This window comes from Macaca nemestrina, chromosome 5 (genome assembly GCF_043159975.1).
Source record: "Macaca nemestrina isolate mMacNem1 chromosome 5, mMacNem.hap1, whole genome shotgun sequence".
NCBI lineage: Eukaryota > Metazoa > Chordata > Mammalia > Primates > Cercopithecidae > Macaca > Macaca nemestrina.
Genome location: NC_092129.1, coordinates 162847543 through 162874319, shown reverse-complemented (window position 1 = coordinate 162874319; position 26777 = coordinate 162847543). Strand labels below are relative to the sequence as shown.

General features: G+C 42.7%; 1 protein-coding gene across 1 annotated transcript in view; it reads left to right on the top strand.

Annotated features, from left to right (window-relative positions):
* LOC105482632 (CDKAL1 threonylcarbamoyladenosine tRNA methylthiotransferase) overlaps positions 1-26271 on the top strand; it is a 714041-nt gene extending 687770 nt beyond the window's left edge. Inside the window, exon 16 of the mRNA XM_071097572.1 lies at positions 21945-26271. Coding sequence (XP_070953673.1) covers positions 21945-22127 — 183 coding nt within the window. The 3' untranslated portion in view covers positions 22128-26271. The remainder of the gene's footprint in view (positions 1-21944) is intronic.
* The last annotated feature ends 506 nt before the right edge of the window (positions 26272-26777 follow it).

Below are 26777 nucleotides of genomic sequence, written 5' to 3'. Positions count from 1 at the left end.
CAATTTGAGTACCATCCAAAGTATCATCAGAGCAAGCTGATGCTAAACAATTAGCTTTCATTTCACTTGCATCACTAATTGTGCAATCACTGATGATAATTCTCTTCCTCCTGAGGGTTGTAGCTGGAGCATCATGAGGGAAATTGCATGCATCAGGGAACAATTGTGCCTTGATAATAGTAATAGCTACCATCTAGTGAACCTCTACTATGTGCTTGGTATTGAGGCTCTTTACTCGTATTACTTCAGTTTATTATTCTAGCCTGGCCTAGGGTAGCTAGAACACAATGAAGTTCTTTACAAAGCTGTACACACCCACATAGAGGCATCACAGGATGGGACTGAGCAGGTGTTTTCCCCACCTCTCCATCCTTTGCCCACATTCAAGATAGGAGGCAGAAGGAGCAGTGAGCCTGGGACAAAGATGTGGACCGACTTCCCTAGCTGAGCGCTAAGGAAAAGAACCAGGCCCCCGAGCCTGAATTAACTCACATATACAACATACAGGTAGCACCTGGCCTGTTATAATATGTTTCAGTGTTTATTATCCAGGAACTGAATGAAATCTTAGAGATAGAAATAATGAATATGGGCTTGATCTTTGAGAAGTTTTTGGTCTGACTGTTCTTCTGGTATTACTGCCAATCAGTTGTGACGCTAGTAGGGAGGGATTGGCGTGAGGGAAGTGGTCTTGTATAGGTATGCTGGCTCACCTGTGCAACATAATTACTCCTGTGGTTAAAGTTTTATGGATGATTTTCCCAAATCTAAAAGGAAGCTCTGAAGAGTAAAAGGGATTCTTTATCATGAAACCATCAAATGGAAAAAGCTTCCTTAGGAGAACCAAAGCTGTATTTCAGCAGCAGCAGAACCTGAAAGGTCATCTAAGCCCAACCATCTATCCCTGCAGGATGGGACTAGGAAGCCTTCAGAAGACCACGATCTCCTGTGATGATTTGAACCCAGGTATCGGGAACCACTCTTCCACACTCACATTTTCACTGCACTATTTCCCCTTCACTTATCTTTACCTTTTTACTCAGTCAACAATTATCAATGACGAGTATGACACACTATGCATCAAAGAACTAATCGTGCCTTGATAATAATATCTGTCTGTGTTAGGACTGTCTGTGTCAGTCCTGGTTTATACCTGTTTTAATAGTATTAATAATAGGCCCTTGTTCCACTCCTCAAAGTGTTCTAGTTTGGATGGTCAATTATATGGTCATCCTATAAATTCCAAAAGTTGACCCAGCGCTGTGTCAAGCACTGCTTGGGATACAGAAGTCTGAGATATCATCCTGCCCTCAAGGAGATAAAGTCTAGTTGGGAAGAGATGTGTGCTGCTGTGGTGTGAATGTTGGTGACTTCCCAAAGTTCAATGTTAAAACCTAATCACTGATGTGATGGTGTTAGGAGGTGGAGCCTTTGGGAGGTTCTTAGCTTATGAGGGCGGAGCCTTCATGATGAGGATAAGTACCTTTATACCACACTAATGAAGGCTCCAGAGAGCTGCCTTGACCCCTCCATTGTGTGAGGACACAGCAAGAAGACTCCGTCTATAAACTAGAAATCTGGCTCCCACCAGACACCAAATCTACTGGCACCTTGATCTTAGATTTCCCAGCTTCTAAAACAGTGAGAAATAAATCTCTGTTGTTTAAAAGCTACCCAGTTTATGGCATTTTGTTACAGTCACCCAAACGAACTAAGACAGTATGTGCTTGTGAAACAAAATCTATAATATGTCAAATGTTAAATTGGTTGGCATTAGATCATAAGAAGTTAGAAGATAGGAGATCTCTGAAGACTTGAGGTTTTAGGAAATATATGGATCAGGATTCCTTGCAGACGATAGAAAGCAGTTTAGTTGAAAGGAAGGAACGTATAAAAGGATGCTAGATGGCCCACAGAATTGTTAGAAGGGCCAGGGACCAGAATCTTTGCTGAGTTTTCAGAAACAACACCCAAAACCACACAGGAGCTTCTGGTAAGAGGTGTCGCCTCTGCTCCACCTGCCCTATCTAGGCAGAGGCCCCATGCCCTGTCTGCTTCCTCATGAAGCTTCCCAATCAATGTCTCACATATATTACATCTGATTGTGGAACCCAGGTCTCACGTTTACACCCTGGGGACAAAGGAGGTTAGAAAATCATTTTTGGCATCTGTATTCTTGGGGAACTGTCAATGTGGAGAGGGTTTTCAGACCATTTCTACTACAGAGAGTTTCATGGATATGGTAGGATTGGAACGGGACTCTGAAGGTGAGAAGAACTTAATCAGGCAAGTAAAGAAGGAAATTTTTCTCACTGTGGAAAGAACCAAAGCGAAGTGACAGAATGCACAGACTTAGATATCCATAAGCAGTTGTGTGCAGTTGGAAGGCACAGGGAAATAACCTTTAGTATAAAGACTGGGACCTCTGGGTTTTGAAGTCAAATAGGATTTATACCTAACACATTAGACAAGCACGTGTATTCATCCAAGACAGGTTAGGCTATGCTTTGGTAACAAATTAACCCTGAAATCTCAGGGCTAACATAACAAAGGTTTATTTCCTGCTCATACTGAGCATCTAAGATGTACCATTTAGTGTGTAGTTTAGAGTCAGGTAGTTGTCTGCTCCACACAGTCACTCAGGGACCCAAGTTGACTGCATATCTCCATGGCAAAAGGAAAAACGATTGCTGGTGAACCAGGCTTTTTACTGCCTCAGCACAGGAGTGGCACATGGTGTTTCTATTCATATTCATTGACCAGAACTATTCACATGGCCCTATCTAACTACAAGAGTCTAGAAAATACCTACTTTTGTTTTAACAAGGAGAAGATATGGGTGAATACTAGAAGTTTCTATCATGCATGTGGGAATATTTTGTTTTGCTTTGTTTTTGAGTCCGAATCTCATTCTGTCACCCCGGCTCTGGAGTGCAGTGGTGCAATCTTGGCTCACTTGTAGCCTTTACTTCCTGGGCTCAAGTGATCCTCCCACCTCAGCCACCCGAGTAGTTGGGACTACAGACTTGCCCCACCGTGCCTGGCTAATTTTTTTTACTTTTTGTAGAGATGAGGTCTCATTATGTTGTCCAGGCTGGTCTCAAACACCTGGGCTCAAGCAATCCTCCAGCCTCAGCCTCTTAGAGTGCTGGGATTACAGGTGTGAGCCTCCGTGCCTGGCTACATGTGGCAAAGTTTTTGAGCATGAGCATAGTATAGTAAAAGTTTCTATATGAGGGAAAGCCCATGAAAGCAGGCCCCACCTGGCTGGTCTGCCCACCACTGGCTCCAGGCCCCAGTGCAGTGCCTGTTTCACAGTTATTGAACGAACTTGGCTCTCGGTGATATGCAGGGTGGAATGGATGGGTTCTCCACCAGAGGCAGGGAACCTACATGATAGGTTGAAATCCTCTGTTACTCCAACTGATGAGGACATTAATATATTCTTCAATGGTTAAAAAAAAAAAAATCACAGTCAAGCCACTCAACCTGCTTTTGAAGTCATTTGACATCTTGATAAGCAGATTGCAGAGGCCCCTTTTTAAACTGATAGTAATCTTGCAAATTGAAATTCTTTTCATGGGAACTATGAGGATGAGTACTTTAGAGCAAGACTTTCTTCTAACCATAAATTGTAGTCTCCTAGTTTCCCTTCTCCCTTTCTAATGATGAAAGTGACAGCCTGTTTCTCCTATGAGACTCCGAGTATGGATGTTGCATTGTACCTAAAATAATAGAACATTATTTTTAAATAAATAAAATAGGATATGTTCAAAGAAATAGAGTATGTTTGTTTTCTGACATAGTTTACAATGTTTAAAATTTTTTTCATTATTTTTAAATTTTTATGTGTTTAGGGGGTACAAGTGCAGATTGCTTATATGCATGCAAGCAGTGTATTAAATTTAAAGGGCTTTGGAGAAACAAGTTTTCTCCTATCCCTGTATCTCCTGAATGCAACTCTATAAAATTATTGAGAAACAGAAATATTCAATATGTCAAATCAGTTATCTAGGGCAGTTTTCTGATAGGAAGCCAACCTAAAAAATTAAGATGTAGCACCTTGCAAATTTACCAACCCCTGAGAAGGAAAGTCAAAAGGCAATAAAGGCAAAGAACCATTGGCAGACTTTATGAAGATCAGCGTTTTCCCTTCCACAGGCCCCTGGCTCCCAGGGCTTCCTTCTTGCAAACGTCCATGTTAAAGGAATAGAGCAGCCCTTAGGCACGTCAGGTCAGACTGTGGGTTTGGCATTTTGGCTCTGGTGCTTACTAATTGTGATCATTGTCTGGTCACTTACCCTCTCTACGTGTCTTTCCTCATCTGTAAATTGGGACGAATAGAGTCCATTTGATAGGATGGTTTTGACATCGAAGTGAGATAAAGCTTGGGAAGCACTGAACGCTGCCTGACACGTAGAAGTGATCCGTGAATATGTGATGTGGAGTGGGGGGCGTGGTGATAGTGAAGATTTACTTGGGGCCTGGTTGATCAAGATGCTAATAGTATCTCTTTCATGAACATGGATGATGTTTTGTCCTAATCACCTGTATGCCATGAGACGAGGAATTGGTCGTTGGTCTTTTAAAACATAACAGTCTTTATAAGCAGCAATAGCATTTGTAAAGGATAGCTGCCTGAAATAAATTCTTTGTGTTTTTCAGTTCCCCCTTTTCACTGACTCTGAGTAGCTATTTCTTTTGTTATCCTTCATGTGAGCACAGTTCCTCTGAACAATCACAAAGCATCTATGGTATAAGATAGTGGCATTCACTACAGGTCTTTTTCTCTTAAATATTCTTGTGGGAAGTGATTTTCCCTACCGTGTACTATATTATCTGAAAATAAAACAATCTGCCTAACCGATCTCCCTGTTTCTACCCTGAATATAAATCAGATTGTGTCTCTCTCCTCCTCAAAACCATCTAGTGCTCCATATGACTCAGACATTCCATATATATATCCAATAGAATGGAAACTAGGGACTCAGGTACTTATATCCCAATATTCGTACCAGCATTATTCATAAATAACCCAAAGGTGGAAACAACAAAAGTATCTATCAGAAGATGAATGGACAAACAAAATGTGGTCTGTGGCAGAATGGAATTTTATTCAGCCATAGAAAGACATGAAGTTCTGACATGCGCTACAGCATAGGCAAACCTGGAGATCATCATGTGAAGCAAAATAAGCCACACCAAAAAGGGCAAATATTCCATGATTCCACTTATGTGAAATACTGAGAATAGACAAATTCATAGAGACAAAGTAGGTTAGAACTTACCAGGGGCTTGGGGTGGAGATAGGGAGTTTCTTCTTAAGGTTTGCAGAGTTTCTGCTTAAGGTGATAACGTTTTGGAAATAGTGGTAATGGTTGTACAACATGGTAAATATAGTTAATGCCACAAAATTGTGTACTTAAAAATTGTTCAAATGTTATCGATAACCATATAAACTTTTTTTTATGAAAATCATCTAAGGTTTCCCAACATGTTCAGAATGAAAGCCAGAGAAAGTACAACAGCCTCAGGGTCCTGTGCCTTGACCTCTCTGCCCTCGAGAACCCTGGCCTCCATGCTGCTCCTTGAACATGAACGCACGAGGTCTGCTCCCTCAGGAGGGCCTTTTCACCTGCCGGTCCCTCTGCTTGGAATGCCCATCTCTTAGATATCCATGGAACGTACTTCATTCAGGTCTCTGCTGAAGCATCAGCTTATCAGTGAGGTCACCCTGGGCAGTCCTCCATAAAACCCCAAGCCCTCACCATCCAACGCAACCTAGTACTTCCTATTCTTACTCTGCTCCATTTTCTCCATGGCACGTTTTATCACCAGACATATTACATATTTACAGGTTTCTTTTGTCTCTAGTTACTAAAATTGAAGCCCCGTGAATGCTGGGACTTCGCTTCATTCACTTTTGTGTCCTTCATGACTAGGACAGGGCCTGGCAGGAAGCAAATGCTCAGTAAACGTCTGTTGGATGGATGGATGGATGGATGGATGGATGGATGGATGGATGGATGGATGAATGAATGAGTGAATTTGTTCCGGAGATATATGTATACCCCTTACTGAAAAGGACTGCAGGACCAAAAAGCTGGTTATCCTAGATATGGGTTATCTTTTGCCACGATGAATGCCCTATGACCACCAACCACAGAACTGCAGTGGGGCTCAGCTGGTCTCAGCCTGGCTCACTCACACATCTGCAGTGCACTGTGGGGTAGCTCAGCAGCTCTTCTAAGCTTAGTGGGGCTTCCTAACACATATGGAGGTTCAGCAGGCATTTGATGCATCTAGATGGCCTCAACTGGGACTCTGCGGGTGAATCAGCTCTGCTCCGCATGCCTCATCCTTCAACCGGCTGACCTGCGCACGTTCCCGTGGTAAAGGCAGAGAAATAGCCAACAGACACGCACAAGTGCTTTTCAAGCCTCTGCACGCATGATGTTTGATAGCATCCTGTTGGCCAAGTAAATCACAGAGCCAAGACCAGGAACACACTACAAAGTTAACGTCACAAGAAGATACAGATACAAGGAGGCATAAGGAATTGGAAACATTAATGTATTCGGTCTGCCACACCCTGCGAAGTCTTGGTGGTTTTGCCTGTGATCTCTGCAACCTTCCTCCTTCTTTTCTACATCCCCAGAAGAAATCACATTCAGTTTCAACCTGAGATCCAATCGTTTCAGCTCTACAACTCAGTGTCTTGTTTTTAGATAGTGAGTTTAGAGCTGGAAAGGTTGAATCTGGTAAAAAGAACCTGAAATCTAAATGTTAATTGAAGCTAAGGGACCTTGTCATAGTCTTTTCTATGAGGAAATGTCAAGTGCTCTAGATATCCAGTGTTTTTCTCTGAGGTACAGATGTACCCAGCAACTCCACATTATCACCCTGGGGACCTGTGGTAGGCAGAATAATGCCCCCACTTCACCCCACAAAGGTGATCATGTCCTAATCCCTGGAACCTGTGAATATGTTAGATTACATGACAGAGAGAATTAGGGTTGCATGTGGAATTAAATTTGCTCATCAGCTGCCCTTAAAATAAGGAGGGTATACTTGATTATCCAGATGGGCCCAGTGTAATCACAGTGGTCCTTAAAAGCAAAAGAGGAAGGCAGAAGCATCAGAGGTCAGAGTGATGGGAATGCTGACTTCGAAGATGAAAGGGGGCCGTGAGCCCAGGGATGCAAGCTAAAAAAGGCAAGGAAATGGATTCTCCTCTACAGCCCTAGAAGGAGTCCGCACCACACTTGATTTTCATCCATTGAAACACATCTGACTTCTGAGTTCCAGAACTAAAAAATGATAAATTTGTATTGTTTTAAGCCATGCAGTTTGTGGTAATTTGTTACAGCAGCAATTGGAAACTAATTGGGAACTTATCAGACTGATTTTATCCCATAGAATCCATGTAAAAAATGAGAAGGTGTATATTGGCAGGCTGGGCATGGTGGCTCACTCCTGTATTCCCAGCATTTTGTGAGGCCAAGATGGGAGGATCACTTGAGCCAAGGATTTCAAGGCTGCAAGTGAGCTATAATTGCACCACTGCACTATAGCCTGGACCACAGGGAAAGACCCCATCTCCAGAAAAACGATAATAATAAGTGCGTATTAGCAACCAAGTGGCTGTTTATGTCCCATCTATTTTCCACATTGACCAATCATTGTAAGAAAGGTGGGGTGGATGGGTGGGGAACACCTTAGGCACTGAGAGGTGGTAAAGGAAACGTGCTAATGGAGAAGAGGGAGGTTAGTGACTGGGGCCCATCTAAGAAAAGAAAGAGGTTCTTAGGGAGACTGCTTGCAGAGTTGATGTTTGCAGGAAGCCCACCCACAGGTCTTGAACCTCCTTTGACCACCCCTTCCCCAACCCTCATCTCCAGCCCAAATCTTGCTAGAGCTTCTAACTTACGTCACATCAGCTGTGATGAGGACTTGGGATGGCCACTTATCTGCAATCATTTCTCTAGTCTGGGTGCCATACCTAGGAGTGGTATTGCTGGGCTGGCCAGAGTGCGCAGCTCCCACCATACCGGGTAATGTCCTACTGTCTCCCAAAGTGGCTGTGTTAATTTCTGCCATTACCAGCAGCAGTGGCGTAGTGTTCTGGATCCTCCACATTCTCACCCATACTTGATATTGTTCATTTTTTAACTTTTTCCCAACCTGATATATGTTAGCTGGTATTTTTGTATTTTTAACTTGTATTTCTCTGATTACAAATGAGGTTGAGCATTTTTTAAAAATATGTTTATGGGTTTTATATATACATATATACACACACACACATATAGTCAGATTTTCTCTTCAGCGAAGAGTCTGTATAAGTCTTTCGCCCATTTTCTTCTATTGGACGATACTTTTTCATTGATGTTTAGGATTTCTTTTTCTTTTTTTCTTTTGAGTCAGGGTCTTGCACTGTTGCCCAGGCTGGAGTGCAGTGGCATGATCATTAGCTCACTGCAGCCTTGAAATCCTGGCTTTAGGTGATCCTCCCACCTCAGCCTCCCAAGTAGCTGGGACTACAGACGTGCATTACCATGCCCAGCTAGGTTTGGTTTTATTTATTTATGTATTTATTTATTTTGAGATGGAGTATCACTCTGTCCCCCAGGCTGGAGTGCAATGGCACGATCTCGGCTCACTGCAACCTCTGCCTCCCAGGTTCAAGCAATTCTCCTGCCTCAGCCTCCCAAGTAGCTGGGATTACAGGTGTGCTAATTTTTGTATTTTTAGTAGAGACGGGGTTTCGCCATGTTGGCCAGGCTGGTCTTGAATTCCTGACCTTAAGTGATCCACCCGCCTCGGCCTCCCAAAGTGCTGGAATTAACAGGTGTGAGCCACCACGTCCGGCTATTTTTGCAGAGGTGGGAACTCACTATGTTGCCCAGGTTGGTCTCAAACTGCTCGCCTCCAGCAATTCTCCTACTTTGGCCTCCCGAGGTACTGGGACCACAGGCAGGAGGCACTGTGCCCAGGTGGGATTTATGTAGTCTAGAGTCAATTACGTGTGAAGCAAGTGTCTCTTCCCAGTTTGCAGCTTGTTAACCTCTCTGGTTAGAACTTTTGTTCTTTTGTTTAGAACTTTGTATATTTTTGTGATTTGTTTAAGAAGTATGTCCTCCCTGCCTTGTGGTTAGAAAGGTTTTCCTCCCATATTGTCCTAAAGTTTTTCTAGTTTTTCTTTTGCCAGTTAAATATTTAATATACCTGAAATTGATTTTTAAACATGGTAGGTAGGGGTTAAATTTCATTGGTTTATCTGTATATAACCAACTGTTCCAGAAAACTTTATTAAAAGTCCATCTTTCCTATTGGTCTTCAATGCCTCTGTTATGAGTCAGATTTCTAAATGTGTGTGAATTGGTATCCAGCCCTCTACTTGACAACTTTTTGTATTAGTTATCTGTTGCTGTGTAACAAATTACTTTAAAACTTAGCAACTTAAAACAACAAACGTTATTACCTCACAGTTTCTGTGGGTCAGAAATCTAGGTGCAGCTTCTCTGGGTGCCATTGGCACAGTACCGCTCCTTTGGCTGCAGTCAGGCTGGCACCCAGGGATGTGGCCTTAACTGAAGGCCCAACTGGGGAGGATCTGCTTCTAAGCTCACTTATGTGGTGATGGCAGGATTCAGTTTCTCATGGGTTGTTGCATTAAGGTCTTAGTCCTTGGCTGGCTATTGGTCAGAGGCCTCCCTCCATTCCTTCTCCTGTGGACTTCTCCATAGGGCAGCTCACAGCATGGCAGCTGGCTTCCCTCAGAGCAAGCAAGCAGAGAGAGAGAGATGGAAGCTATAGTACTTTGTAACCTAATTTTAGAAGTGACATCCATCATTTATGTTGAGCAGTAGAAGCAAGTGAGTACATTCAGACCATAGCAAAGTGGAAGGGATTACATACGGGTGTGAATACCAGGAGGCGAGGATCACTGGGGATCATCTTCAGGGCTGCCTACCATACTTTTATAGTAACATAAGTAATTAAGTCTTTTAATATTAATCTAATTTTAAGTGGCTTTCCATAGGATCATTATTTTTTACTTTTAAAAAACTATATTCAAAATAGAAAGGGAGAATGGGCATGTCTTGGAACAGATTTTTGGAAGAAGGCATAATAGAACTTTGGGAGTGATAGGAAAATATGTAGAGATGTGATCTTTCTTCAGATGGTTGGGTTCAGTTTAGTGTAATTATAGTAAGTACAGTCCTCTCTCAGTATCTGTGGGGGATTGGTTCCAGTACCCCCCATGGATACCAAAATTCATGGATGCTGAAGTTCCTTATATAAAATGACATTGTTTTGCATGTAAACTACACACATTTTCCCATTTATTATCTCTAGATGACTTTTGATATCTAATACAATGCCTACACATCACTTCAGATTCATGGATTCAACATAGTATTCAGTGTGTGACAAATTCAAGTTTTGCTTGTTGGAATTTTGTGGAATTTTTGCCCCTGAGTGTTTTCTATTCGTGATCAGTTGAACTTATGGATGTGGAACCCACAGATATGGAGGACCAACTGTATAAACTATGTAATTTTTCCTAACTAGTTTATCTGCATTTTCCAAACTGCAAAACTATCATGGTGATATATAGGAAACATTTTATGTATTAGCTTATCATTTATAAGATTCTTAGAGATAGAGAAAAGCACCTGCCATCTCCTTTATTTGTTTAATGTAGTTCATAGAGCTCAGTGATGCTAAAACCACATTTCCAGTGTCATTGAAAATGATACTTAGAACAAGATGAGAGGGTTGTATTGTAATAACAGCTAACATCACACATGGCTTCTTTTTCATTTAAAATACAAACCAAACATCTGCCAACACACTTTCATGGTTACCTAGTTGGAAGGAAACCCTTAGGAACAATTATTTTGAGTTGAATTGATTACTTAAAGATGAAGTTTAATACACCCAATTGTTATGTTTGTCAACATCCTAGCTCAGTGCTTCCTGTGTGCACTCCATGGAATGAGAATGGTTTCGGGTGTGGTTTGAGAGACTATTGAAAAGACTTCTTCATCAGTAAAGCATCTTGACCCAATTCATTTTTTATGTCTTCAACTTTGCCACACCTGTGGGTCAGCTTTCGTTTATACTGATGCTTATCTCCAGCCACTAATGAGGAATAGATGAGTTCAGGTTTCTACTGCTATCATGAATGCTGGGATTACAGGCTTCATGGTTGTAAGTGTGCCTCTTGGTTCCTTTTTTATGTCAGAGCTCGTGTGTGTGTGTGTGTGTGTGTGTGTGTGTGTGTGTGTGTGTGTGTGTGTGTTTGCAAGCACATGTGTACTCGTCCGTGTATCTTAGGCTGATATTTAGTTAGCAAAAGAGACTTACATGACAAGTTCTAGAGTAATTTCCAAATTTCCAAAGTTTGACCCAGTAAATAACTAATTTGTGTTTTCCTTATGTGTTGTTACTAAGAGAACCTTCTCTACTTACCTCTCTTTGGAGGAAAACATTTAAACAACAATGAGGAAGCAGTAAAGATAAATGTGTCTCCAGCTAAGATGCCAGACCTCTGATAGCATACCTTCTTGGCAGGGCTTACTTTGTGGGATTGGAGAAGTTATGTATAAACAAATGCCAGCGCACCACTGTTGGCAAAGGTTTCTATACTGTATTGTTAATTCTAGATCTAGTTCTTCTGCCCTATACCCTCCCCTTATTTTGGTAAATGTAACAAGCCAAAAATTAGGAAACTATTATAAGCTCATTTGAATAAATATTTGGTACTAAGCTAAAGATTAAGAAAGCTAAAGATGAAGGTATTCAGATAGAAGCCCACAGCTGGAGTGTCGTGAAGGCGTTACAAAGCCTGAGGGGCCACCTTCGCTCGCTCCTTCTTATGAAGGGCTGATGCAGCAGTTCCTGTTAGGGATGCTTACCTTGGGAGGTGCTTCCTGAAGTTTATACTGGAGAGATTAAAATGGAATTGTGGGCCAGGCACAGTGGCTCAAGCCTGTAATCCCAGCACTTTGGGAGGCTGAGGTGGGCGTATCACATGAGGCCAGGAGTTCAAGACCAGCCTGGGCAACATGGTGAAACCCCATTTCTACTAAAAATACAAAAATTAGCTGGGCGTGGTGGCACATGCCTGTAATTCCAGCTATTTTGGAGGCTGAGGCAAGAGAGTCACTTGAATCCGGGAGGCGGAGGTTGCAGTGAGCCAAGATCACGCCACTGCACTCCAGCCTGGGCGACAGAGGGAGACTCCATCTCAAAAAATAAAAATAAAATGTAATTGTGATAGAGATAGCTTATAATTTTGTATTCAAAACCAGAATTTTTTTGTGGGGGAGACAAGGTCTTTCTCTCTCACCCAGTCTGGAGTGCAGTGTTGCCATCACAGCTCACTGCAGCCTCCACCTCCTGGGCTCAAGTGATCCTCCTACCTCAGCCTCCTGAGTAGTTGGGACTACAGGCACACCCTACAATACCCAGCTAATTTTTGTATTTTTTTGTAGAGAGGGGGTTTTGCCATGTTGCCCAGGTTAGTGTAGAAGTCCTGGGCTCTAGCAATCCACCCACCTTGGCCTCCTAGAATGCTGGGATTACAGGTGTGAGCCACCATGCCCAGCCAATTTCAAGATTCTTTTCTATAGTATACTGTACTGCGTAATGTATGTTGTAAGATTATTTCTAATGTATGTTTGAAGATCGTTTCCTTGCATTGGTCACATATTTGGTTTCAGTAGGTTTTCTGCAGAGCCCATATGTTCAGACTTGGTGGGGGGGAAAAGCCTGTTCTAAACTCTAATTTATCCTGAGATCTGAGCTATCAAACAATTTTTTCTTCATCCCTGTTAGATTGCATTTCAAGCTCTAACAGTGCCTCTGAGCCATGAGAAAAATTTACACATAAGAAATGTTTTGAAGCCATTAAAATAAGTTCAGAGCTTAAGAGCTGCTTTCCCATCTCTTGAGTCAGATGAAATGCGGGCTTACAGAGAGTAATAATTAGGTGATGGGCAGATGCCAAGCTTTGTTTTTTGATATGATTATCTCTGTCTTTCATTTGGCACCGTTCAAGTCTGCGGGTTGGGCACTCTGAAAGAGAGGGATCGCTGAGACCACGCAGGGGCACATCAGATCTGTTCCTTTGGTGGACGTCAAGGCAGAATTACTCAGAATATAATCTGAAATGCATTTGATCATACAGTAGATAGTTGAATAATTTATGTTCAGCCTTATGAGCAAAGTCTTGTGTTTACTCTGCTACCACCAAAATAAGATAAAAAAAAAAAACCCATCCATTATATTAAGAGTAGAGAGTTTGCGTGTGTGTGTATGTGTGGGTCCAAGTTTAAAATTTTTGTTCGTAATTGTAATGACCTGATAGCAATTACACATTTGGGGCCAAAGGGGTAAGGGAAAAATTTCACAAGAACGATGTCTGATGTAGAATTTCTCATTCCCAGAATTGAAACAGAAAGGCTGACAGTATTGTGCTCTAATTGTGTGACTGTGTGACAGAGGTCTTATAATGGAAATGTCCTTCCAAAAGAGATGGAAAGGAGCAATTAATTCCAACTTCAGTTTGTAGATCCTGTTACATTCCAGTGTACCTATAATGCTGATGGACTATGCATATCACATTGTTTTAACTGACTTCAAGATAAAATCCTAGCATTTTTGGTTTGGAGATAATTGGGTATACCTACTTATATGATATTAAAGAGCTCCCAATTTGGGGAATGTCTAGAAGAATAAGGGAGAAAGATAGCTTGGCACCCATAATCCCCTGTACGTCCTGGTATCTGGTAATAACATGAAGCCCAGGGACACGGTTGTCTTGTCAATTCGAGGAAGGGAGCTGGCATGTGGAATGTGATTGCAGGGCCCTGGCAACACCTGCAGGTGTCAGGGACAGAAGAACTCATTTAGAAGCTGTACCGCAAGATGGGAAGACAGGTGGCAACTCTCTTACAGGGATATCTTTTATTTGAGCAGAACCAGACCAACTGTTCCTCATTAAATCACATTTTGCAACGTGTTCTCATGTGAGCGCATCAAGTGTGTGTGTATGCGTGTGTTCAGAGCATACTCAGCGATGTGCCACCTACAGGTCACAATTACAAAGTCGCAACGTGGCTCAGAACTGCAAGACAGGTAGCGTGAAATGTCTCTGCATCGCTTGCGACTGACTTTTCTGGAATGGCCTCTATAGGGAAACTCAGCATAACACCATTACCTCTGTGAGGTGCAGTGGCAAGTAAAATGGATAAAGTCTATCTGGTGGGACTGTTGGTCTTGATAGTCATTTTAATAACTATGCAGTGCCTTGTTTTTTTCTCATTTATTTCTATGGAATTATCAATGTATCTCAGAAGCGTTGCTGTGGGGTTGTACTTAGTATGACTAAAGCCAGGCCACTCATCTGCTTCACCATTTATACTATCAGAAATTTGGGCAAGTGACTTAACAAGAGGGTTAACTCCTATTAGCTACTTCATTGAATAGTTTGAAGGATTCGAGAGCACTTAGAGTCCTGCTAGGCACATGGTGAATGTTCTCTAAATATTCTTTCTACTTAGTATTTTCACATAGAGCCTATCCTCTGCCTTTCTCACTGAATCCTTGTGCTTCTGGTTCTCCAGCCAGGTACCATATTACAACTTATCAATATTTTGTATGATAAGGAAGAGGACTTGGAAGAAAGGCCTCTAAACGACATGACTTCCTTCCGTTGGAAGCCCAAGCCCATCCAGCCCCCAAGAAAAGAATACCTGCAACTAGGTGAAGAAATGATGATAGGAGGCAAACGAATAAGTAGAAATGCAAATGCCAATTCAGAAAACATTAATTGATCATCTCTTGGGTGCCCTTTCCCTCAGAGTCTTGTCTCTTGGGGTCGAAAGACCTGTGAGTAGGACACATCGGAAGGTCCTGGAGGCCTGTTTCCTCTCTTTTTTTTTTTTTTTTTTTTTTTTGAGGCGGAGTCTTACTCTGTCATGCCCAGGCTGGAGTGCAGTGGCGTGATGTCGGCTCACTGCAAGCTCCGCCTCCCGGGTTCATGCCATTCTCCTACCTCAGCCTCCCGAATAGCTGGGACTACAGGCGCCCACCACCGCTGCCGGCTAATTTTTTGTATATTTAGTAGAGACGGGGTTTCACCGTGTTGGCCAGGATGGTCTGGATCTCCTGACCTCATGATTCGCCCACCTCAGTCTCCCAAAGTGCAGGGATTACAGGCGTGAGCCACCGCACCCGGCCCCTCCCCATTTTCTTAGCAAGCAGCTAGCTCAGCCAGTCTGTTAGCTCAGCAGAAGGAAAAGGCCTTAGCAGAGGCTGAGACTTGGAGGTTTGCTGTCCTCTTCCCCCAGGAAACTTCATGGTCAGCTAGCCACACAGTCGCCTAGAGGCACCTGTCCCTCTTTCTTGGTAAACATGTAAAGCATCACACTTCTGTCAGAGTGTGTTCTCTTGGGCAGCTAGTTCAGCTCTATTTTCTGGTGGGATGCAAGCTTGGGGGCTCACATATGTCAGGACTAGTAGGCACAGTTGTGTCCTCCACCCAAAGATGTCCATATCCTAATCACCTGAACCTCCAACGATATTACCTTACATGGCAAAAGGAACTTTGCAGATATGATTAAGATAAGGATCTTGAAATGAGAGGATTATTCTGGATTATCTAAGTGGGTTCAATGTAAATCACAGGGGTCCTTATAAAAATAACCCTACGATCACCTGAGGTCAAGAGTTTGAGACCAGCCTGACCAATATGGTGAAACCCCATCTCTGCTAAAAATGCCAAAATTAGCCAGGTATGGTGACGTGCACCTGTAGTCCCAGCTACTTGGGAGGCTGAGACAGGAGAACTGCCTGAACCCAGGAGGTGGAGGTTGCAGTGAGCTGAGATCGTGCCACTGCGCTCCAGCCTGGGCAACAGAGTAAGACTCTGTCTCAAAATAACAATAAATAATAATAATAATAGTAACCCTATGCTACTGGCTTTGAAAATGGAAAAAAGGGCCACAGGCCAAGAGATATAGGCAAATTGTAGAAGCTGGAAAGGGCAAGGAATCAGATTCTTTCCTGGGGCCTCCAGAAGAATGCCGGCCAGCCAACACCTTGACATAGACCTTCTGACCTCTAGAATTGAGAGGGAATGAATGCGTATTGCTTAATACCCTAGGTTTGTGGTGATTTGTTAAAGTAGCAACAGAGAACTCATATAACGTGCTGTTTCTGTGCTGGTAAGGTTTTTCCCTAGTAACCCTATTTCAGATTTATACTATGTCGTGTTGGTGATGTATGACTCTTTGTCCTATTTACTTGCCAGTCTAATAAGAAATACAAGAATAGGTAAATGGCAGTTCATATGGAAAGGATATTAGCTCCTGTATAAAATGTGAATATATGGTAGTAAGTAACAGGTAGCAATGGCAGTATGCATTCAGCTAACACTGGCTCCTCCTAGGTGCCAGGCCCTGGGCATCCGTTGGAGAGAAAGGCCAACCCTGCTCACAAGGAGCACACCTAGGGTGGTGCAGGAGCCAGAGCCAGCAGGGCGCTCACCACCGTTGACACGCACCCTGAGGAGGGCTGGCTGACAAGGCGAGCAGTCCCGCACGGGGTGGCCAGTGGTTGAGAGAGATTTTCCTAAAGCACGTCCTGTCTCAGTTGAGGCCTGAGCAAGCAGTAACTAGAGGAGCAGGAGCAGGTGATGGTTTTAGTTCGGAGCTTTCCAGAAGGCACACTCCACAGGCGTTACCATCTCAGAGCCCAGGGAGTAAGAGGTGCTGACTTCACAACCGACGTAGCTTCTTCCTCATGGGTTAGTGCTTGTGAGGATATTCAAGACAGGACATTGTCATCTCAGTATTGGTAGTAAGTGCTGTAGGAGGCTCTGGCCTTCTGTTTTTCAAGCTGCACTCCTGTGATGTCACCATAACAGCAGCCCTTGTTGTGAACCTTCTGTATTCCAGGCACTCTGCCGGGCTGTGGGCACGTTACTTCTATTCCTTCTGATAACATCCTAAGGTAGATGGCTTTCCTCCTTCACAGAAGGAGTAGCCAGGCTTAGAGAGTTTAAACCACCTGCCTAAGATCACATGGCTGTCTGAACCTGGGTTCAGTTTGGTCTGCCAGAATTCAAAACCCATGCTCATTCATTATAGTGTGTGCCTCTTGATGGTATACATAAGGAACAAAAATAGCACAGGTCAATTCTATTTGAGAAGCAAATAAAATAATGACTTTGTAATTTACAAAAAGAATTTCTGAGGACATTTGCATTTTTCATTAGAACCACAAAATACCAAGGAATAAGTTAATCTGAATTGACATTTAAATGTTCAGGACACTTAATCTATATATATCTAATTTAATCCTCATAAAAACCCTATGATACACAAATACTAGCAGTATCTCCATTCTACAGGTGAGGAAATGGAGGAAAAAGGAGGATAAAATTTGCCTGAGAATCCTCAGATGGAGCTGGGATTAGAGCCCAGAGCTCGAGGACTTACTGCTCCTAGAACCGGTTCCATCTGTGCCTCGTGGCATGAAACATGCTCAAGTTAAAAGCATCTCTTTCCTTTCCCCAACAATACATGCAAAATTGCTAGGGATGAAGGAAATAGTTAGAGATAGATTGTTGTTATCATCCCAACTGTCTGTATTTATCTTTAACTGATTGAAATCTGATCCCTAAAGTTTCTGAATATGAAAGTGTTTTTTTGTTTTTGGTTTTTTTTTTTTGAAATTTTGGTATACATACTTGGTTCTGCTTTAACAGATTTATTACTTTGATAGGATTTGATAGGCTACACTTTTGAAAATTAGTAGATTATTTTTAAGAGTTAGCAAGTAAGTAGGTTTAGAAATTAATCAAGGGAGCAGTGGGATTTACAAGGGAAGACAAACCCATGTTAATCAAAGTTAACACAGAATGCACTATGGGAATTTTAGTGTGTCCCTTAGTCTATTATAACAGGATAAATACATAGCTCCTTTTGAGTGAACAAAGGTCATACTCTGCCTTGTTTCAAATTTCTGTTCTTAAAAAAGCATTTCTGAGTGGAATTTGAGTTCTTAAAAATTGAGTTGATGTTCCAGTTTGTTTTAATAAGCAGTAACATTTTTCAAATTTGGTGTATTATACTTTGAGAGATGCAGATATGTATTGAATTTCAGGAATTGACAATCTTGATAAGGTTTTAAAGGTTTAGGGAAGGTCTGATCCTCTGTTTACTTTCTAGAACTATGCTTGTCGTGTGTGTGTCGACTTTTTTCTTTCTATCGGCTGTTTATAATCACTTCGCCTATAAGCACTTTTTATTACATTATTTTCTATTCATCATGCTTGCTTTCAACTGCTATGGTTGCACATTTACATGTTTGAGCATCTTGGACTTTATGAGAAAGATCTCGTATTTCCCATATTTCTAAATTACTTTTTCTCAAGTATCTCAGTGGTAGTGACAATTGAAATGTACAAAGCTAGCTGGCTACTGATTATTACTCTGTCATCTGAGAAACTTTTTAAATATTATATTTAAAAATAGTATCATCAAAATCCTCTTATCAAGATCTTGATTTGGTAAAAGGTGAAAATAATAAAAGGGCACAGTACAATAGAGACAGGATGCATTTACCCTCTCCTGCTCCGCCATCACGCTCCTGCCTTGATCCTCAAGAGAGTGGCAAATCCGTGGGTGTCTTGTGGCTGCACATGCATATGCTTCTGCTTCTCCGCGGGATGCACGGTGCAGGCTTGTCCAGCAGGCACAGGAGGAAAGCTCAGCACCAAAATACCTTCTATGAATCAGTTATGTTCAAATGTGGTAAACGTTTGAGGGGTGGAGAGAAAAAAGGATGCCCAAGGAAGAATGACTGAACTTAACATGACCACAAATCCACTCCAGTAGTTTAATAGGTAACTTTATTCTGAACAAAGTTTTATGACAGATGAGTTGAAAGGAGAAGAAATGTTCTGAAATTGTCATCAAAAGTCGAAGAGTTGTTGCTTTTATTTTAACCCAGGCCAAGAAGGCACAGTACCTGCACTGCTTCATGAAACAAAAAACAAAATGTATTATAAACCCAATTAAATGCTTAAGACTTTAAGACTCACCTAGTCCTTCCCCAGGTCAGCCTGACACCTGGCCTGGCACCACTAATCATGACACAGGTGCAGAACCAAGGTCAAGCATTCTAAACTGGGGATAGGGAAAAGGGTGGATTTTCCCTAAAGCTCGTTTAGCCAGTTTCAGGGTCTCTCAATTTGAAGGGCCGCTTCCAAGACCCTGTACCTAATTTTGTATTCATTATTTTTGTCTCAAAGAGAAGGCTGCAGGACCCACAAAATCTGGGTCCACTCCTGGGTGAGGGTATCTGTGAACCTCCTGAAGACAGAATGTGAGCGTGGCTGTGTGGATACGTAAATATGCATCCATATTTTTCTGGAAGGGTCTGTAGTCTTCTCAAAGCCATCTCTATGACTTACAGAGGTTGAAGAACTCAGGCCTCGGAGAAATTAATCAACCTTTTAATTCTGGTCTTATAAAACCACACTTATTAAGTGATGGTTTAATTGCTAGAGGCAACAAGTTGTGACTCAAGTAGAACAGCTTCCTGAATATATCACAGGACACACTGATCACCAGAGACATAGATGAGAATGTTTTTGATGGTTGCTCATCTCACTGGAATACACACTCTCATATTATTCATTCAATCAGTCACTCATTCATTCATTCCTAAACACTTACTGAGTACCTGCTCTGTGCCTGCAGCCTGCTAGGTTCCAGTATTTCAGAGATGAATTAGGCAGACTCGCCGCTTTTGAGGAACTCACATAGTTCCTATCAATTCAGCTGAAGGACTCTGCATTCTTTCTCCAGGTTCCCACATATGTGTGAGCGCTGTCCTTGAGATCTTGAGGCTATTTTAAATTGAAATGGAAGCTGTTCAGCATAGATCTCGCTCCAAAATATTACACAAAAAGCCAACCTCATAAGAGAGCTGTCTCCTGGGGGCGGGGACAGGTCTGGGTGCACCACTGAGCTCCCGCTGCCATGGGAAGGACGGCCCCATTCTGTCCAGCTGTGTGCCTCCTTATGAAGGACTCAGAGTGCAGGGACACCAGCAGCATATCGGCCCAGATACCTGAGGAGTGCAGCAGTAAATAACGCTTCAACTGTCACTGGGGTTGAGAGACTTTTCCTTGTGGCTAACAGCTTTCTTAATTCTGCTGTTAGCCTCCTACAGACAGAGCAAGAATTCTTCCCACACAATCGCATGTGAATAGGAGCCTGTGGAAACTGGGCTGTAGAATTTGTTTTCATTTCCCCATTCCTATTCTTTGTGTCTTGCATTACTCACTCCTTTGAACTCAAATCTTATTGATTCTACATCAAAAGTCTGTTGTTCCCTCTGCCGTCATCCTGATAGAGGTCCTCATTATCTACCATTTCATCTGTTGCTCCAACTTAACACTGGATTTTCTACCCCATTCTCCTGCCTCCCTTCAGTCCACTCCACACATTCCCTGTTCGTGTTACCTTCTGCAAAGCACCATTCCAGTGTCTCTCCTGTGCGTGGTGGGATGCAGCTTCCCAAACAGAAGCCAAAGAGGTACCAGGAGAGCTTGGAAGGGAAGACCGAGCAAAGTACCATGGTTGTTCCGAGACACTTTGTGCTTCTGTGGATTTCCTGTCCTGTCCTGCACAGCCTCTGGGCTGCCCCTCTGCCCTCTCATTTTTCCTTCCATCCAGTATTTCTCATCTGCCCCTTCCACACCCCTCCTTCCATCTCTCAAAATGTTATTCAGTTTTCAACAGGGGAGTCCTGTGTTATTGGGGGAGGCACCGATTCTGAAGCAGGTGCACAAGGTGAAAATCTCATCAATTGCACTTCAAAACTAGAGCCACCCTGAGAATAGCCATGTGCTCCTCTCTCTACTTCCCTGGACACCAGCTAAGAAGCCCGTGAACAGAAACCACTGAGAAAAGCAGCACGGTCAGGTCCCCAGCTTCTCAAGCTCTGCCCAAGCAGGTTTTCCCAACCTGTTCTGTGTCTGGCATGAAGAGAAAATGATAGTACTTGTATGGCACACAAGGTACTTTGAGGGGACTGAGTGTGGGGGTCATGTGGGGTGGGTCACTCATGGCACAGCCCTCCTGTGGCAGCAGACCAGCTGCGAATCTTTGTCCTAGGGATGTGTTTGCTGAATCAAGTGGCTTCCATGGTTGTTTGTTTGTTTGGTTGTTTGTTTGTTTGGTTGTTTTTGAGACAGGGTCTCACTCTGTCGCCCAGGCTGGAATGCAGCAGCACGATCTTGGCTCACTATAGCCTTCACCTTCCAGGTTCCAGCAATTCTCCTGCCTCCAGAGTAGCTGGGACTACAGGCACCTGCCACCACACCCGGCTAATTTTTGTATTTTTAGTAGAGACGGGGTTTCACCATGTTGACCAGGCTGATCTCAAACCTCTGACCTCAAGTGATCAGCCCACCCCGGCTTCCCAAAGTGCTGGGATTACAGGTGTGAGCCACCACACCTGGCCAATGGTGTTTCTTTGTCATTCTTCCATTGCTGAGAAGATATGGTTACATCTCTCTAAGAGTTAAATATGTCTGTGGTATGACTCCACTTTACACAGATTCTACCCTTCATGAATTCTGCCTTGATTTTCTATAAACACAGCCCGTCTTTCTCATACGGTTTATGTGTAGTCTGGAGAGTCATGAACTTGGCCTGGCCCCTTCAAGCAAAGGAACTGACTCATTCCTACCTACCTTGGGGCCACCTGGCTCATGGTGGCTGTTCAAATGTGTCTCTGTTGAAGGAGTACATAAAAGGCAGCACCTTCTGGAATCCGTTACTTGATTGATATCACAACAGGGCTTTCTCTGCATCTAAAAATAAATTTTTCCTCTGTTTCTCTCTTTATAGGACTTCAGAAATGGGCTTGGGAGTTCAGGATCCCACACCTCTGCTGCATCTCAGTGTGACTCAGCAAGTTCTAGAATGGTGCTGCCCATGCCAAGGCTACATCAAGACTGCGCACTGAGGATGTCCGTGGGCTTGGCTCTGCTGGCTCTTCTTTTTGCGTTTTTTGTCAAGGTCTATAATTAGAATACAACTAAATGAAACATCTGTAAAGAAGAAAACATTTCTAATTAAAATCTTCAATGAACAGGAAAGCGACACCTCCGTTCTCAAAGGGCAATAATTTGTACTGGTCATGCTGCCTCCTCTTCAGCCACTCTTCTCAGTGAGGCTCCCCTGTCTCACATTGAGTTGGGCCCATTGGTTATTTGACCTAAAACCTAATCACGGCTACCATAGCACATCCTTCAAATTAAACTGCTTTTGGTTTACTTTTAGCAAGAAATGCAAGCAGTCGCATTTTTTTTGTTTGTTTCAATCTCCAATCTTTAAGTCAGAACCTAATTGTACAGTGGCTCTGGCCATCTTTTCATCATGTGGAAGGATTTTCTATCTTTAATAAACATTTTTTGTTTTTTCAGATGGAGTTTCACTCTTGTCGCCCAGGCTGGAGTGCAGTGGTGCAATCTCAGGTCACTGCAACCTCTGCCTACTGGGTTCAAACGATTCTCCTGCCTCAGCCTCTCACTGGGATTACAGGCATGCGCCACCAAGCCCGGCTAATTTTTTGTGTTTTTAGTAGAGACGGAGTTTCACCATGTTGGCCAGGCTAGTCTTGAACTCCTGACCTCAAGTGATCCACCCGCCTCGGCCTCCCAAAGTGCTGGGATTACGGGCATGAGCCACTGCCCCCAGCCTCTTTAATAAACACTTTTAAGTGCATCTTCCCCTTCAGGCTTTGTTTGGAGTACCAGTGCTACAAACATTGTATTTTTCACAGCAGATATGTTCCTGAAAAGTGTATAGAAACCTGTTCTGGGAACTTGAATGCTTTTGGAATGCACGGGGAGAGTCTGCCAGCTAAAGGACTCCTGGCAACATTCTGTGAAATATGAAACTGAAAAACTGGATTTGTCGAAAACAAATTGTGCCCATTTTCTCACATTTTTGATCCATTCGTTTTTTTTTGTTTTTGTTTTTTTGTTTTTGTTTTTGTTTTTGTTTGAGTCAAGGTCTCACTGTCACTCACGCTGGAGTGCAATGGCAGTATCTTGGCTCACTGCAGCCTCGAACTCCTGGGCTGAAGCAGTCCTCCTACCTCAGCCTCCCTGATAGCCAGGACTACAGACACATACCACCATGCCCAACTAATTTTTTAATTTTTTGTAGAGATGAGTGTCACTATGTTGCCCAGGCTTGTCTGGAACTCCTAACTTCAAGCAGTGTTCTAGCTTCAGCCTCCCAAAGTGCTGGGATTATAGGCATGAGCCACTCCACCCAGCCCAGATTAAATGTTTTTATTTCTGTATGCCATCATTGGTCTTTACTAAGTGAAGTGACTTCTTTAACAATAAATGGAATTGGTATACGAAGCAAATCCTATGTTTTTCAGAATTTATTTGGATTGCATAGGTACAGGAAAACCAGGTATCTTATGGTTACCATAGGATATTTTCCATCTTGAAACCCATACCCCTCTTCAGCTCCCATTTAACTCAAAATGTTTTGTGTTTTGTGTGTCTTATAAGGAACCCAAATTAAAATTCAGTCATGTCCTAGTTGGTAAATTATAAAATATATATGCTTTTAGTGTTAGGACATTTCTTCCAGAACTGGTATGTGCTTCTAAAAGGTGCTCACATTTAGAATGCAAAAATCCGCCTGTGCTCCTTCTAGTTCTACAGCGAAACATCCACTTGGGAGCACCCCTCACTTCTTAGCAGGAATGGGGAGAAGAGGACAAGAACCTGCCATGTGCTTCCCTTCCTGAGCTCCATGCAGTCATTTCTTTGTTAATAAACAGTGGGTTCCAGTGTGGTGCTCATTTAACGAAAACCTAGCAGAGATAAAAATGCCATCCAAAGCCTAGAGTTGAACTAGATCAGACAGAGAGAAAGCTTTACACCTGTAACTGATTGGAGACAAAAAGGATTTTTTCTACCTCCCTTTTCTGACTCTTTCCCTACTCTTTTCCTCTAACTCCCTCATCTGTTTATTTCCTCCCTTCTAGCTCTATGCTATCCTCTCCTTTTTTTATTTTTTTCTTCCTATAAAAGAATCATACACCCAGTCATCCAAATCCCCCCCTGCTGCCCTCACCCACCATGGCATGGATCCTCAAGGATCGTTTCAGCTGTACAGGATTCTCCCTACTTCTTGCCGTGACCATTATTTACCCTCAATTTGGCTGCAGCTTCACTCTGCTGTTTGACCCAGAAAGGGACCAAGGCCACTGCCTGCAGCAGACGCTGGACCTTCATGATATCAGTCTCCACACTGGTGACCAATTGGTGAAAGGGGTAGCAGTGTTCTGGAAATCCAGGGTTTTTCTTCCCCCTCTGACCTCCATCTACAGGGAGGGGAAGGAAGGGAGCAGAGAAGGATGTGGTGTGAGTCAAAAACAGTTCCCTTAAGCACTGGACTCTGAATGGGGCTGAGTCTGGGAACCACGGGAGCAAGTGTGATCATCAGTAGAGCTGTTACTTTTCCAGCCCATCTCCTTCCTGCCCACAGTGCAACTGCACTTCTCCCGCCCCATTGAAGTTAGGCTTGCCCACGTGGCTTGTTTTAGCAGGTGAAATGTGAGTGGAAGGGTCATGTCCTTCTTTGGGGCAGCCACGTTCAGAGCTGCTGTACGCTTTACCGTGTGCTCTTCCCACTGCTGTAGCGATCCTGGACCCATATGTCAGAATGACGCCTCCCCGACCCTGGGTCCCTGAGTTAGTACAATGAGTAGGGCTCCTGGCCAGCATGTGCTAGACAGGCCTCATGAGCCAGAAATAGATTTTAGTTGTGTTAAGCCACCAGCATCTGGGTGTCGTAGCCATAGCATACATAATCTGATTTAACAAAGTGTTAGCTGTGATAGGATACTTGACTCACAGGTTGTAAATGTAATTGTTATGTTTTCTTTGTATGCTTTTGTATGCTTTGCATTAGTATCAAGGGGTGTGTGTGTGTGTGTGTGTGTGTGTGTGTGTGTGTGGTGTGTATACTTCTCTGCTGAGAAAGAAACCTATGAAGTGATCTTTTCAATGCTTTGGCCAATTTTTTTCTTAAACTCTTTATTAGAATAAAACATACATATGAAATGCACATAAACCATAGGGATACAGGGATTTTTTAAAACTGAGCACACATTGTAGCTAGCACCAGGAGGGTCCCCATGCACCCTCCTAGCCATTAACTCTGCCCCCCAAGGAGTAACCAATATCCTTATTTCTAACATTACAGATGGATTTGCCTGTTTCTAAACTTTCTATAAGTAGAATCATGTAGTATGCACTATTTCATGTCTACCTTCTTTTGTTCTACAGTGATTGTGAGATACATCCAGATTATTGTTTGTAGCAGTAACTACTTCACATTCATTGCTGAATAGTATTTCAGTGTATGAGTACACTACATTGTCTTTGTTCATTCTACATTTGAGTTCTTTCCAATTTTTTGTCTATTATGAATAATGCTGCTACAAGCATGTTTTGGTAAGCGTTTATGTGATGATGTGAGGAGTACATGTCTAGGAGCGGAATTGCTGGGTCATAGCATTTGCATATGTTCAGCTTAGATGCTGCTAAACGGTTTTCTGAAGTAGTTGTACCAATTTACATCCCCACCAGCAGTTCACAGGAACTCTGCCATTCTCCCACTATTTTTTCTCTTTGGACCTTAGATATTCTTCAGCAGACCTCGTCTCTGCTGTCTCCCTTCCACGAGTCATTCCTATTTTAATAGTAATGATAATATTGACAAGCATTAACTGTCTAGTCCTTAAATGAAATGTGCTGGGTGTTATAATTTGCGCTTAACAGGTATTAATCAGTCCTGAAGAAAAAATTTTGAGATAGGTATTGTTATTCCCATCATACTGAGAAGAAAAGCTAAAACTCCAAAGACTAAGTAACTTGTGCAAGAGGCACAGAGCTATTAAGTTTAGAGGCAGGACTGGTACACAGCCTGACTCCAAAGCATATACTCCTCTCCTGTAAACTCCTCCTGCTCCTCTGTCCCATCTTTGACTTAAACTTGACCTGTGCCAACAGATACGCATTTAGGATCAATCATATGGATGCCTGAGGCTGGGGGGCTTCAGCCCCTCAGTCTGTGTTGTCCTGCTCCAAGAATGTGCAGGGTATTTCATCTACTTTTTAAATAAAGATTTACTAATCAAGCTTTTTTTCTTTGTCCTACCCCCCTTCCTTCCTTCTTTCCTTCCTTTCTATCGTCCCTGCTTCATCTTACCATCCCTGCTTCCTTTCTTATCATCCCGGCATGAGATAGTCAATTTGACAATGTAAAGAATTCTTGGATTAAAACTTTGCTTTGTTGCTGGGAAAATGTGTCTAAACATCAGATTTCCATATGTCATTCAGTCAAAACATATACTACTTCTACTGACTTCACTCCAGGTTGAAAATTTCAGCGTATATTGTAAGATGTCATGGAGGGAGAATTAGAGTTACAAATCAAGCTTCAAGAGGGTTTGTCATCATAAAACAAAGATAGGAAAAAAATGAAGGAAGGGAGACGGGGGGAAGGGAAGAAAGGAGGGGAGAGAAAAGGAAGAAAAAGAAAGGGAGAAAAGATATTTTTAAGGCTTGCAGCAACAACAAAAAAGGTAACTGTGAGATGATGGCTATGGTAATTTGCTTGACTGTAGTAACCATTTTGCTGTGT